General features: G+C 36.0%; 1 protein-coding gene across 1 annotated transcript in view; it reads left to right on the top strand.

Annotated features, from left to right (window-relative positions):
* LOC101406482 (pregnancy zone protein-like) overlaps positions 1 to 15482 on the top strand; it is a 49941-nt gene that overhangs the window by 12929 nt on the left and 21530 nt on the right. Inside the window, exons 11-14 of the mRNA XM_014793845.2 lie at positions 7534 to 7695; positions 8315 to 8542; positions 10379 to 10439; positions 14160 to 14302. Coding sequence (XP_014649331.2) covers positions 7534 to 7695; positions 8315 to 8542; positions 10379 to 10439; positions 14160 to 14302 — 594 coding nt within the window. The remainder of the gene's footprint in view (positions 1 to 7533; positions 7696 to 8314; positions 8543 to 10378; positions 10440 to 14159; positions 14303 to 15482) is intronic.

Raw genomic sequence — 15482 nt, forward strand, 5'->3', positions numbered from 1 at the left:
ACATCATAATCCTTTTTTAAAATTAATTAATTAGTTAATTTGTTTATTGCGGTAACATTGGTATATAACATTATATAAATTTCATATACACATCATTATATTTTAATTTCTGTGTAGATTACATCTTGTGCACCACCCAAAGACTAATTACAATCCACCACCATACACATGTGCCTACTCACCCCTTTTGCCCTCCTTCCTCCACCCTTTCCCTCTGGTACCCACCAATCCAATCTCTGTCTCTATGTGATTGTTGTTTTTATCGTCTATTTATGAGTGAGATCATAGGGTATTTGACTTTCTCTGATTTATTTCGCTTAGCATAACACCCTCAAGGTCCATCCTCGTTGTCCCAAATGGCTAGATTTCATCATCTCTTATGGCTGAGTAGTATTCTATTGTGTATATATACCACATCTTCTTTATCCATTTGTCCCTTGATGGGCACCTACGTTGCTTCCAAGTCTTGGCTATTGTGAATAACGCTGCAATGAACACAGAGGTGCATGTATCTTTACGCATTCATGTTTTCATGTTCTTTGGATAAATACCCAGCAGTGGAATAGCTGGATCATTTGGTAGTTCTATTCGTAACTTTCTGAGAAACCTCCATACTGTTTTCCAAGGTGGCTGCACCAGTTTGCACTCCCACCAGCAGTGTATGTGAGTTTCCTTTTCTCCACATCCTCTCCAACACTTGTTATTTGCTGTCGTCTTAATTATAGCCATTCTGACGGGAACGAGGTGATATCTTATTGTAGTTTTGATTTGCATTTCCCTGATAGTGATGTTGAACATTTTTTCATGTGCCTGTTGGCCATCTGTATATCTTCCTTCAGAGAAATATCTGTTCAGATCTTTTGCCCATTTTTTAATTAGGTTGTCAGTTTTTTTTGTTGTTGAGATGTATGAGTTCTTTATATATTTTGGATATTAACCCCTTATGAGATATATGGTTTGCAAATATCTTCTCCCAGTGTTGTCTTTTCATATTTATTCACATTCTCTATTTCTCTTTGATTCAGTTTTGGAAGATTGTATGATTCTAAGAATTTATCCATTTCTTCTAGATTATCCAATTTTTTGGCATATAGCTTTTTGTAATATTCTCTTATAATCTTTTGTATTTCTGAGGTGTCCATTGTAATTTCTTCTCTTTCATTTCTGACTTTCTATTTGAGCCTTCTCTCTTTTTTTCTTGATGAGTCTAGCTAAACGTTTGTCAATTTTGTTTATCTTTTCAAAGAACCAGCTCTTATTCATTTATTTTTTTCTACTATATTTTAGTCTCTATTTCATTTATTTCTGCTCTTATCTTTATTATTTCCTTCCTTCTACTGATTTGGGCTTTATTTGTTCTTTTTCCACTTCCTTTAGGTGCACTGTTAGATTTTTATTTCAGATTTTTCTTGTTTGTTGAGGTAGACCTGTATTTCTATAAACTTCCCTCTTAGAACTGCTTTTGCTGTATCCCATAAATGCTGGCATGTCATATTTTCATTTTCATTTGTCTCCAGGTATTTTTTTTATTTCTCCTTTGATTTCTTTGTTGACCCAATCATTGTTCAGTAGCATTTTGTTTAGTCTCCACATATTCGTAGCTTTCCTGATTTTCTTCCTGTAGTTGATTTCTGGTTTCATACCTCTGTGGTCAGAAAAGATGCTTGGTGTTATTTCAATCTTCTTAAATTTATTGAGACTTGTTTTGCGGCCTAATGTTTGATCTATCCTGGAGAATGTTCCATGTGCATTTGAAAAGAATGTGTACTCTTCATTTTTTGGATGGAATGTTCTGTATATATCTACTAAGGCCATCTGGTCTAGTGTGTCATTTAAGCCTAATTGTTCCTTATTGGTCTTCTGTTTGGAAGATCTATCCATTTGTGTAAGTGGGGTGTTAAATTCCCCTAGTATTATTGTGTTGCTCTCTATTTGTCCTTTTATGTATGTTAATAATTGCTTTATATATTTAGGTGCTCCTATGTTGTGCGCATAGATATTTACAAGTGTTATATTCTCTTGTTGGAATTTTCCCTTGATCATTATGTAGTGCCCTTCTCTGTCTCTTGTTACAGTTTTTGTTTTAAAGACTATTTTGTCTGACATATGTGTTTCTACCCCAGCTTTCCTTTCATTACCATTTGCACGGAGTATCTTTTTCCATCCCTTCACTTTCAGTTTGTGAGTGTCTTTAGGTCTGAAGTGTGTCTCTTGTATGCAGCATATATATATCAGTCTTGTTTTTTTATCCAACCAGCCACCTTAAAGCTTTTCATTGAAGTATTTAGTCCATTGACATTTAAAGTAGCTATTGATAAGTATGTACCTATTGTCATTTTGTTACTTTTTTTCTGGGTATTTTAGTAGTTCTTCCCTCTTCCTCTCTTCTTCTCTTGCTCACTTCCCTTGTGCTTTGATGTCTTTCTTTACTATTATGTTTGGGTTCCTTTCTCTTAATTTTTTGTGAATTTATTATAGTTTCTAGTTTGTGATTACCATGAGGTTCATATATAATAAGCTACATATATAGCAATCTATATTAAGTTGCTGGTCGCTTTAGTTTGACGTCTTGCTAAAAGCTCTACTCTTTTACTCCCCTTCTCCCACATTTTATGTTTTTGATATCATATCTAACCTCTTTTTTCAGTGTGTGTATTGTTACCCTTTTATCACGGAAATAGATTAACACTTTTGTCTTTTGACCTACATATTATCTTCATAGGTGGTTGATCTGCTGCTACCTTTACTGTACATTTGCCTTTACCAGTGATTTTATTTCTTTTTTTTCTTTTGATAATTTTCTTATTCCTATTTGTGGTCTTATCTTTCCCACTTAACTAAGTCCCTTTAGCATTTCTTGAAAGGCTTGGTCTTGGTGATAAACTCCTTTAGTTTTTGCTTGTCTGGGAAACTCTTTATGTCTCCTTCCTTTCTGAATGATAACCTTGCTGGGTAGAGTTATCTTGGATGTATGCTTTTTCCTTTCAGCACTTTAAATATATCATGCCACTGACTTCTAGTCTGTAAAGTTTCTGCTGAGAAGTCGCTGATAGCCTTATGGGGTTTCCTTTGTATGTAACTTGTTGCCTTTCTCTTGCAGCTTTTAGGATTCTCTCTTTTTCTTTAGTTGTTGACATTTTAATTATAATGTGTCTCAGTGTGGTCCTCTTTGGGTTTATCTTGTTTGGTGCTCTCTGTGCTTCCCATACCTGGATGTCTGCTTCTTTCCTTAGATAGGAAAGTTTTCAGCTATCATTTCTTCAAATAGATTCTCTGCCCCTTTGTCGCTCTCTTCTCCTTCTGGGACACCTATAACATGGATGTTAGGGTGCTTGATGTTGTCCCAGAGTCTCTTAGACTGTTCTCATTCTTTTTAATTCTTTTTTCTTTTGTCTGTTCAGCTTGGGTGATTTCCTCTAGTCTTTTGTCCAGCTTGCTGATCCGTTCTTCTCTATCATCTACTCTGCTATTGAGTCCTTCTGGTGAATTTTTCATTTCCAGTATTGCATTCTTCATTTCTGATTGGTTCTTTTTTATATTTTCCAATTCTTTGTTGAAGTTCTCACTGAGTTCATCCATTCTTTTCCCAGAATCAGTGAGCATCCTTATGACTCTTTGTTTGAACTCTTTGTCAGGTAGATTACTTCTGTTTTGTTTAGTTCTTTTTCTGGGGTTTTGCCCTGTTCCCTTATTTGGAATGTATTCCTTTGTCTCCTCATTTTGCCTCTTTCTCTGTGCTTATATCTTTGTATTAGGTGGGTCAGCTATGTCTCCCAATCTTACATACTCCGTTATGTAAGAGATGCCTTATGAGGTCCAGCAGTGTGCTTCCATCTCATCATCAGTTCCAAATGTTTGAGGAGTGACCCCTGTATGGGCTACATGTGTCCTTCTTTTGTGGCAGAGTTGATCTTGCTGCAGGTGCCCAGGGAGGCTAGGCTGTCCCCCTGGCCAGCTGGTTGTAATGCTCAGCTAAATGTAGCTGCTATGGATGCTTCAGTCACTTTATTGGGCATGGTGAGCCCCAGCACAGTTGGCTGCCAGGTCTATTAGCACATTCTTGTTGCAGTTTTTCTGTTAAGTGAGGAGGCCCCCAGTGTGGCTGGTTGCTAGGCTCAGGAGCTTACAATTGCTGTAGGCCTCTGGCCTGCAAGGCTGTTGTCAGATCTCTTAGGGTTGCAGCTGAGTGGGATTGGACCTAGATATGGGAACACTCAATTGTTTCAGGCTTTGGAAGGTGGGGCCTATCCCCATGTGGCTGTTTGAGCATGAATGTGTTGCAGCTGTCAGGACTCACCACCTGCAGGGCCAGGCACCCCATCAACACAGTCCTGCTCCACCTGCAGTCGCCCCATTGCAGAGGCCACATACACTCCACCAATGCCCCACACACTCCACCCACTCCTTGCACATGCCCTGCCCCACAGAGGTGGACCCACTCACCCAGTGCAGAGGTTCCAGGCACCCTGCCTATGCAGGCCCACAAGTTGCCTGAGGGCTTGCTGTTGAGTGGGGCCAGTCCCTAGGATGGGCTGCCTGCCCCGGCTCAGCTGGATTAAATCAGTGCTCTAGTGGGTGGGGCAGACCCTGGGCTAACATGCCAGGGGAAGAGCTCCAATGGCATCTGCCAGCATCTGTGTCAGCATGCCTGTACTAGGTCACAATAATGGCTGCTGCCAATATCTCAGTCCCTGGAGAGGTCTCACCTCTCACCAAGATGCACCCAGAGCCTAGCAGGTGAGTCTCTTTTCTCCAAAGGACTGTGAACCTTTCTTTCTGGTGCTTTTAGGTTGCTTTCCAAAATGGGCAAATTTGTGAATGGGCCCTTTAAGAGCAGGCTTTTCCTTCCCTTTATGTCTGATAGCTTTTCTGGAGGTATTTCCCATTGTTGTTAGTAGCCAGCAAAGCCAGATATTATGAAACTTGTCTCAGTTGTGCTGAATCCAAAAGTTGCTTATTGTGGTAAAGCCCCCCTTCTCAGGTTCCCCACTCCTCCAGGGAAGGCTGCATACTTTAGGATTGCTCCTGGCCAGCCATGAAGTACCACAGCTAGAAGGTAGCTTTCTTCTCTCCAGAAAGGAATTTCTGCCTCTTCCACCTCAGTCAGCACTGCCCCTTATTGTGAAGGTTCTTTTTTTTTTTTTTAATTTTTTATTTATTGCAGTAACTTTGGTTTCTAACATTATATAAATTTCAGGTGTACATCATTATACTTCTATTTCTGCATAGATTACATCATGTTCACCACCAAAATACTAATTACAACCCATCACCACACACATGTGCCAAATTATCCCTTTCACCCTCCCCCCTCCCCCCTTCCCCTCTGGTAACCACCAATCCAATTTCTGTCTCTATGTGTTCGTTTATTGTTGTTATTATCTACTACTTAATGAAGGAAATCATATGGCATTTGACCTTCTCCCTCTGACTTATTTCGCTTTGCACAATATCCTCAATGTCCATCCATGTTGTCACAAATGGCTGGATTTCATCGTTTCTTATGGCTGAGTAGTATTCCATTGTGTATATATACCACAGCTTCTTTATCCATTCAGCCCTTGATGGGCACTTAGGTTGCTTCCAAGTCTTGGCTATTGTGAATAATGCTGCAATGAACACAGGGGTGCACGTATCTTTATGCAATGGTGTTTTCAAGTTCTTTGGATAAATACCCAGCAGTGGAATAGCTGGATCATATGGTAATTCCATCCTTGATTTTTTGAGGAATCTCCATACTGTTTTCCATAGTGGCTGCACCATACATCTGATAAGGGGTTAATCTCCAAAATATATAAACAACTCATGCATCTCAACAACAAAAAAACTAACAACCCAATTAAAAAATGGGCAAAAGACCTGAACAGACATTTCTCCAAAGAAGATATACAGATGGCCAACAGACACATGAAAAGATGTTCAAAATGATTAACTATCAGGGAAATGCAAATCAAAACTACAATGAGATATCACCTCACGCCCGTCAGAATGGCTATAATTAACAAGACAGGAAACAACATATGTTGGAGAGGATGTGGAGAGAAGGGAACTCTCATACACTGCTGGTGGGAGTGCAAACTGGTGCAGCCACTATGGAAAACAGTGTGGAGGTTCTTTTTATCCAGTTTTCAGTTCTCTCTCAGGGGTAATTGTTCCAAGAGTAGTTGTAAATTTGTTGTGTCCATGGGAAGAGGTGAGTTCAGAGACTTCCTACACTGCCATCTTAATACAGTCTCTCTAACCTTTCTGACATACTTCTATAATACATTTTTCCTGTGTAGTTTGACTGCATACTCTTTGATTGCCTCTTTGCAAACAATGATTTTGTAGTATCACTTTCCATTAAAAGAATAAAAAGATATTCTTTCATCTAGATGATTTGAATTTTTTTATTATTGATAGTTTTAGAAACTTTTTTTCAATTTCAAGACTCAATATTGGTAATAATATTGGTAAATTTTAGGATTGATATCCAATTTAGTAAATATCAATTTTCTTTCATATAGGAGATGTAAGATTTCTAGGCATTTTTAATTTTCTTTTGTAGTAACTCATCTTTGAATTGACAGTTTATAGGCAATTTCCTCATTTTTAGTGGCTTATTATGAATTTTATATTTTCTTCATTTATTCTAGTATTTCATTTCAAATTGGCAAAAAATTAATACATGTATAGATATGATTTGGCAAGGTCTTTTAAAGTCAAGAGAAGAGTATGAGAAAAGTGAAGACTTGAAGGATAAGTATGACTTGGCCAGAAATTTAAGAAATATGTAAAAATAGCCAATACTCTAGGTGTGAAACAACTTTTCAAGAGCAAAGAACTAAGTAGCCAGTGTAACTGGCTGAGACAGAAGATATAACTGGTTAGACTGAATAATTGTAGGTAAGCTAGAACAGATCTTTAAGGGACTTTTAGGATAAGTTCAGAATTTTGGGTTAAGTTACTGGAGGTTTTAAGAAGAGTAACACGGTCAGACTAGCTCAGGCTATAGAGAGACCAGTTTGAAGCAAGGATGAAGCAGCAAGAGGGTGGATTGCATACGATTAAATAGAAAGCTATTGGAAACCAAATGGGTAAAAAATATTGTGGTTTTAACTGGGATTTTGAGAGAAGTAAATAGGAATGAAATATGCTTAAAAGGGGAAGAGATAGCACTTGGCAATGGGTAAGATATAGGCAGTTAAAGACAGAAAATGATGAAAAGAGGCCCTCAGTATTCTTGCAGAAACTATTGGATGAATAGAAGCACCTTACATTGAGATAGAGAACACAGGACATAAAGAAAATTTGGGAGGGTAACATTATGAGTCCACCTTTGGATATTCTTAGTTGAATGCTCATGAGATATACAAATAGAAATATCAAAAAGAAAAGTCATAGTTTAGAGCCCAGAAAACAAATCTTATTTTCAGATTCTAAGATCTTCAGTAAAAGATAACGGCCAAGAGGTCAAAAGGTGAACATGACAAAGAGTGGAAGATGTTATTGCTATATGACACGTGAAACCAGCTAACACTTTCATATTTCTAGGTTCTTCTAGTTGATGAGAAGGATCAGCCAATCCCCAATGAAACAATAGTTGTTGATGTGGGTATAAATATGTACCATTCCAGCTTTACTACTAATGAGCATGGTTTGGTGGACATTTCCATTGATACCACCAACTTCACATCTTCTTTCATTACAGTTATGGTAAGTAGAAAGGGGCATGTGGGACCAAAAATAAAGAGATCACCGGGGCCACATAAGTGAAGGGTATATATAAAGATAAGGATACAAGGATAAAAATAAGATGGTAAAGAGTAAAATAGAAATTAAACAATGTGGAGACCTAAATTATAAGAAACAAAAAATTCTGTCAAAAAACTTTTACTTTAGATAGACCCTGTTTAAAAGATGATTTAGTTTCAGGAGATGTTTATTAAATTATCTTCATATTCCCTTGAAAAATTTAACATTTTTACCATTTTATTAAAATTAGATTTTGCTTGGTTTCTTTGGTGTACCACTATTTTTGTTTTGTGTTGAATATTTAAATGGCCTTATGCAATTTACAGCCATAAGGGTATTAAGAAAAAGGAATTGAGTGATCTTGATTGTGAGTGAATAATATCTACTAAATCAGTATAGCATAATCTTAAATAAACTTACGAGAAAGTCATTCATAGATTACGCTTTATTTGGGAAAGCAGCCTATAATGGAACCAGGTAAGCGTGGTTCATATAAAATCTTCAAAATGACAGAGAGTGACCAATATATATATGATATGTATTAATAACAAATAGCATATTTATTTATTCCTTCCATTAGGTGACTTACAAACAGAATAAGCACTGTTTTGATAACTGGTGGCTTGAAGAATTTCATACACAAGCACAGCACACTGCAAAGCATATTTTCTCCCCGAGCAAGAGTTATGTTCACCTTGAACCTGTAGCTGGCACTATGACCTGTGGGCAAACCCAGGAGATCCGGGCACACTACATCCTGAATGGACAGATTCTGAAGGAGGAAAAAGAGTTAACCTTCTATTATTTGGTAAGAGTAAAAGCCACTGTACTTCTTTCTAATTATGTAGACGCTGAAAAGATTGGGTTCCTATCTAAGTAATACCTTTTATAAGATATCAATATAAATTTTTTTTGTTTTTATGCTTGAAGAGAAGCTGCTTCCTAACAAATTATTAATGCTTTAATTTCTCATTTATGCTCTGGTCTCCACTGAAACTTTTAAGTTTTTTTTTTCTATTTTTCCAGTGGAAAATTATTGGGTTTTTTTTCCTATTTTTCTAATGGAAAATTATTGAGTGAGAGAGAAAGAACCTATGACAAATGCCTTCTTAGTTGAAGAGAATGTTTTTCTTAGAACTCAGCAGGTAAATAAGCTAAGGACAAAAATCAAGAACTTATTCAACAGGAAATAAAAATTATAAACAATCTTCTGGGAAAATATTCAATTTTGACATTAATTGTAAAAGTAAAAATTAAAACAATAAAGAAGTAGCATTTTACATCTATAAAGGTTCTGAATAATTTACAAAGTTCGTGACTGGTATAATTTCAGGGAAAAAGTACATTGACAGGCATATAATAAATTGGTATGATACTTTTGAGGCCAATATACCTACTTATGTCCCAAAATTTAAAATATTCAAAGCTGATAGTTACCCAAGTAAGTCAATTTAAGAAGAGAAATTTATGTGTAGGAAATTCTTTACAGCAACATTAACTATAAATAATATTTTTAAAAATTCTATGAAAAAGTAAAAAAATTAACAGTAGTTAGAATCTTAGCTTTAATGCTTCCTAGTTATATGACTTTTGATAATTTACCTAATCTCATCTGTAAAGAGAAATATCAGTCATCTCACCTGAATCCTGGAAACAGTACTTATACATACTTCCTGGGGTTATAGTGCAAATTAAATAAAATCTAAAAACTAAATTATTTAGTTGAGTGCCTGGTACATGGAGAGTATCAATATATTTAGTTTTTTTATTTTTATTTTTTGTGTGTGTGAGGAGGGTCAGCCCCAAGCTAACATCCAATGCCAATCCTCTCTTTTTTGCTGAGGAAGACTGGCCCTGGGCTAACATCCGTGTCCATCTTCCTCCACTTTATATGGGACACCACCACAGCACGGCTTAACAAGCGGTGCGTAGGTGTGCGCCCAGGATCCCAAGCGGCAAACCCTGGGCCACTGCAGCGGAGCGCACACACGTAACCGCTTGTGCCACTGGGCCAGCCCCTATTTAGTTTTTTAAAAACAGAAACAACAGGGGCCGGCCCCTTGGTGTAGAGGTTAAGTGCGTGCGGTCCACTGCTGGCGGCCCGGGTTCAGATCCCGGCCACCCACCAATGCACTGCTCGTCAGGCCATGCTGTGGCAGCACCCCATATAAAGTGGAGGAAGATGGGCACAGATGTTAGCCAGGGTCCAGTCTTCCTCAGCAAAAAGAGGAGGATTGGCATGGATGTTAGCTCAGGGCTGATCTTCCTCACAAAAAAAAAACAAAAAAGAGAAACAACAGTAGAGAATACTTACATATATGTTATAGCTACTTCCACTATATATTGCTTTGCATATAATAGATGTTCAAAATATTTGTTGGAAGAATATGTAAATATTCAATATTAATATTAAAGATATATAGTAAATATTAAGTAAAATAGTAAAACGTAAAATTGTATGTTTTTTATTTAACGTGTGTAACTATACATGTACAAAAATATTGGAAGAGTAATTTAGTGATCAAAAATAACTTCTGGGTTGGAGTTAGGAGATTGTTGTTTATTTATATATTATAAATGTGTTTAAGTAAGTTTATTATGTACCCATTAAAATGCTAATGAATGCATTTCCCTCTGTTTTCAGATCAAAGCAAGAGGAAGCATTGTCCAATCAGGAATCTATGTGTTGTCCATTGAACAAGACAGTAAGTACTTTTTTGTTTCTCTCATGTTGTCAAATCCTGAACAATTTAGCAAGACAAAGTTATTTCCATGTAGAGGAAATGGTCACCAGCCTTCCTCCATCAACCAAAAATGAGAAAGCTGACACAAAAGGATGACATACTAGGCTTATTTTAGTGCATTTAGTATTTCTTTCTTCTTTTTATAGCATTTCTATATTTTAAATTTTATTCCTAAAATAAAATATATGCATTCTATAATTAAATGTGTTAAAAATGCAGAAAACAATTGAAAAATGCAGAAAATCACCACAGAACAATTTTACTGTGTGTATTTTTGTATGAGTCGCCTATTGCTGCTGTAATAGCTCACCACACACTGTCTGGCTTAAAACCACACAAATTTATTATCTTACAGTTCTGGAGGTCAGAAGTCTCACTGGGCTAATATCAAGGTGTCAACAGGACTACATTCCTTCTGGAGCTCTAGGGGGTTACCTGTTTCTTCGTCTTTTCCAGCTTCCAAAGATTTCCTGCATTTCTTGTTCATGGCCCCTTCTTCTATCTTCAATGCCGGCAGCACACCATCTTCAAATCTCTCTCTTACATTCCTGCCTCCCTCTTCTAAAGAGCATTATGATTACATTGGGCCCACTTGGATAACCCAGGATAATCTTCCCATCTCAAGTTTCTTGACTTAATCGTATCTGCAAAGTCCCTTTTGTTATATAGAAAGTAACATTCACAAGTTTTTGAGATTAGGACACAGATATCTTTGCGGGTCATTATTCTGCCTACCATAAACTGTCCCCTGGCCCCAAAGATTTACAGCCATCCCGCATGCAAAATGCATTCACCCCATCTCAACATCCCTAAAAGGTTCAATCCATTATAGCATTAAGTCCAAAATCTCTTCTAAGTCTCATCAACTCGAAAGTCCCAAATATCATTTCAATCATTTAAATTAGGTATTGGTGAGGCCCTGAGTATAATCTATTCTAGGTCAAAAAGGGTCATCAGGCCAAAGAAATTTTAAAACCCAGCTGGCAAACAATATTAGGCCTGGGAATAATCCTCTTTGGTTCATGTCTCTGCCCTTTGGGCTAACGGCTCCACTCTCGGAATCATCCTTTCTTTTTGAAGAAGGATAACACGTCTGCAGCTGAATAGTTTTATCAGCTTGTTTCTTGCCTGTAGAATTTAATGAATACAATATCATTTTTTCATTTTATACTCTAGATTGTATGACTCTAATTCTTTTAAAAGTATTAAAATACGTGTTATGGCAAAAAATATGGTCTATCTTATAAATGTTAGAATTTGCATTCTTCGGCTATTAAGTGAAGTATTTTCTAAATGCCACTTAGTTCCAGTTGGTTCATAGCATTTCTGTATCTTAGATCACACTTTCCTTCTGGATTTCTTTGAATCATAAATATCTATTGATTTCTGTTATCCAAGGAAGAATAATTAACTTTTCAAGAAAAGGTTCCTTTAAAAAAGATAAGTACATTTGCTCTATTTATTTATTACACGTCCTCAGGCTAAATCTCGTAAGTACCTTCCTTTTTTTCTGTTCATTTGAGTAGTTATAGGCTATCATTTTACTACAGCAATTTTTATTAACAAGGCATATTTAGAAAGATCAAAAAGCCCATTCACCCCAGGCGCATCAATATCTCCAGGAAAAAACAAAGACTATGTATTGATTGTGTTTGTCTTTTATCTCCGAAACATAATTTCTTATATTAGTACCTGACACAAAGTGGATACACAACAAATATTTTTAAATTCATAAATGAAGGATTTATAATTTATGACAGCTAAACTTTGAAAAATCTTCCCCCTCAGAACTATATTTGAAGAGAGTATATCTTCCCACCTTGAAACATCTCTGTAATAGGAGTTTTGGATAAAAGCATCAATGAAACATGGTCCATGCCCTCAAGATGTTATATTTTCAAGTGCTCTTCTGCTTTTCTGTTTGAACAAATCCCATTCTTTCTTAAAAATCTGAATGGAAGAAGTTAGAGATCATTAGTCCAGTTTGTTTATTTTGCAAATGGGAAAATTGGTAGCCAGAACAGTGTCTCAATTTGCTCAAGACAAACTACTGTGCCAAGAAGAGTCTCATCTCAGTCTATTATATTTCTCTAGTTGCCCTTTATCTCTTTTTATTTAAACAGTTCAACATAACATGAAGCAAGCATTGCACCTTAGCCTTTAGAATCTTCTAAATGAAAACTGATTTTTAATTAGTCACCTAACCCAATTATTTACAACTTTTATTTCAAATAGTCATATAAATCTTGTTTCAATATACCTTGATAATTAATCATGAATTTTAGTTTGTATTCAAAATCTCAAATTTATTTGTAATTCTTTGAATTTTAGCTTAGCCTCCTATTAAATTTCTTCTAACTCTACTTGTAGATGAAAGCTTCCTTTTTTTCTAGTCATTCCATTTTTCAGTCAGCACGAGACTATCAAGGCCATGATAAAGATGCAACGTCCACCACTCTGAAACCCTGCTCAACATATGTTCCTCTTAGGTCTGAAAAATCTCTTAGACGTATAAAATCTATCTTACTAAATGTTTTCTATTGCTTAAAAAAAACTGAATACATTCACCCAAATATGGAACATTCGCTCTAAATTTCTATTTAGTCATTGATTTTTATGGGATTGAACATTATATTGACATTTCTAGAGCAGGTAAGGTTGTTCCTAATAGCATATCAAAACCAAACTGTCTAATAAAGCAATTTCTTCAAAATTAGTTCCTGTAATAGAGTTTAAGTCCTATATGGATTGAATACCTAGAGAGGTGGAATGAGGAGAAGGAAGTGTCTCTCTTCTGAAGAAAAAATACACTTCATTTTATTTAATGATAACTATGTAAATGGTTGTTTTTCCATTTGTTTTTGACTTCTAGAAAACTTAGTGCTAAATTTCATTATTCTAATACATAACCATTTTGTTACAGTTTCTTAATAAAATTAATTCCTGCCTATGTTTAACCCTGCTCCAGAAATCCACCTTTCTAATGGTTTCAAATTTATTTTGACCTTGTTATTTTTGTGTATTTTCACCACAAGCTGCCCTCAAATCTTCTATAGATACAAGAAGGTTATCGTTTTTAAAGAATTTTATGCCACAAACATCAAACTTAGCAGATTTATGAGAAAATTAAGCAAATACATTATATAAGCACTATGTAGTTCACACAGAAAACAAACACTAAGATAAATACACAGAATTCTTTTGTCATAATCAGAGGCATACCTTGTTTTGTATGTGATTATTTGTACCTGTGTCTCTGCTGTATTGTAAATGACCTGAAGGTAGAGACTGTGTTGTGTCCTTTGAATTGTCTTCATGCACATGACAAGATTTGTGCTGATTTGGATCATAGATAGAGATAATTAAAGATGTCTAGAAGTTCTTCTCTCTTCACTTCTTTCTTAAAAAATATTTTTTTAATCTACAAATAGAGACATGCACTAAATGTTTTTTCCTATTTAAGCAGAGGAAATGAACTATTTAATCTACGTCTTTAAGGAAAAATGTCATTAGTTCAGCATCTATCTATTGAATACTACTATAAGCACAATGATATAAATGCAAGTCTTTTCTTCAGGATGCTCCAAATGAGAACAAGTTAAATAATTTGAGAACCTCTTATTTATCAAGTTGAGAACTCTTCCTTCTTTCTAATCTATTATCTTGAACTTTATTTTCCAGTGAAAGGGGTATTTTCCTTCTCCTTTCAAGTGGAATCATACATTGCTCCTACGGCTCAGTTGCTTGTTTATACTATTTTACCTAATGGAGAAATTGTTGCAGATGCTGAGAAACTCGAGATTGAAAATTGTTTTGCCAATAAGGTGGGTATTTTGTTTAAGCCCAGTTCTTTTATCCATCTCCTTTTTTGAAATATGGAAAATAAGGAAGTTATGTACATTAAAAGCCAGCCCTGGTGGTCTAGTGGTTAAGATTCAGAGCTCAGGCAACCACACCACCTATCTGTTGGTTGTCATACTGTGGCAGCTGCATGTTGCTGTGATGCTGAAAGCTATGCCAGTGGTATTTCAAATACCAGCGGGGTCACCCATGGTGGACAGGTTTCAGTGGAGCTTCCAGACTAGATAGACTAGGAAGAAGGACTTGGCCACCCACTTCCGAAAAAATTGGCCATGAAAACCCTATGAATAGCAGTGGAGCATTGTCTGATAGCACCAGAAGGTGAGAGGATGTCACAAAAACACCAGGCAGGGTTTCGTTCTACTGTACACAGGGTCGCTAGGAGTCCTAATCGACTCAACAGCACTAACAACAAATGCACATTAAAAGACTGCCATATGGTGTTCCTAAAACTTTCCTCCAAAGGACCTCTAAAGCCAGAGAGTGATACCATACCGAGAGGTCTAGTGGAGTGGTCCAATGTAGGCGGCCACAAGCACAGTTTTTGAAGTCTCTTGTTTTATCTTAAAATTTGTGTGGAATTCAAAATCTATTTCATTATAAACTTTTAATAGTTTTAAATTTGAAATGTTTTGTTTCCAAATTTTTCAAGTGAAAATGATGCTTCACAAGGATATGTCAGCTTTATCCCATAATACTCCCATGACATACCTCCATATACTACTGCAGAAATCAGTAAGTTATTGTGAGTTTAAATCCAGTTTGAGCATACAGAACAAGAGTACATATATGTACTCCATTTCAAGAAACATAGCCTGGGCACTCTAATAATGATTATAGTATAAAAATCTAACATAATTGCAAATGGGATCTTCTTATATTTTCAAAGAATACATAGCTGTAATGAGAAGCCCACTGAAATATAAATAAGCTTTTTCCCAACAGAATTTGGTGCTTTAATCTTAACACTAACAATCAGATAGGACCCACTGACTTCAGATATCTTTTTAAAAATACATCTAGAAGGACTCTTTACCATGGATTTTATGGAGATTAAAACAATATGCATTTATAGCAAGTGAACATTTCTGCAGTGAGAACTATATTTAGATTATTCTTTTTTAAAATACAATGATCTAAGAA

Source organism: Ceratotherium simum, chromosome 17, assembly GCF_057802395.1.
Source record: "Ceratotherium simum simum isolate JZ-2026a chromosome 17, ASM5780239v1, whole genome shotgun sequence".
Lineage (NCBI taxonomy): Eukaryota > Metazoa > Chordata > Mammalia > Perissodactyla > Rhinocerotidae > Ceratotherium > Ceratotherium simum.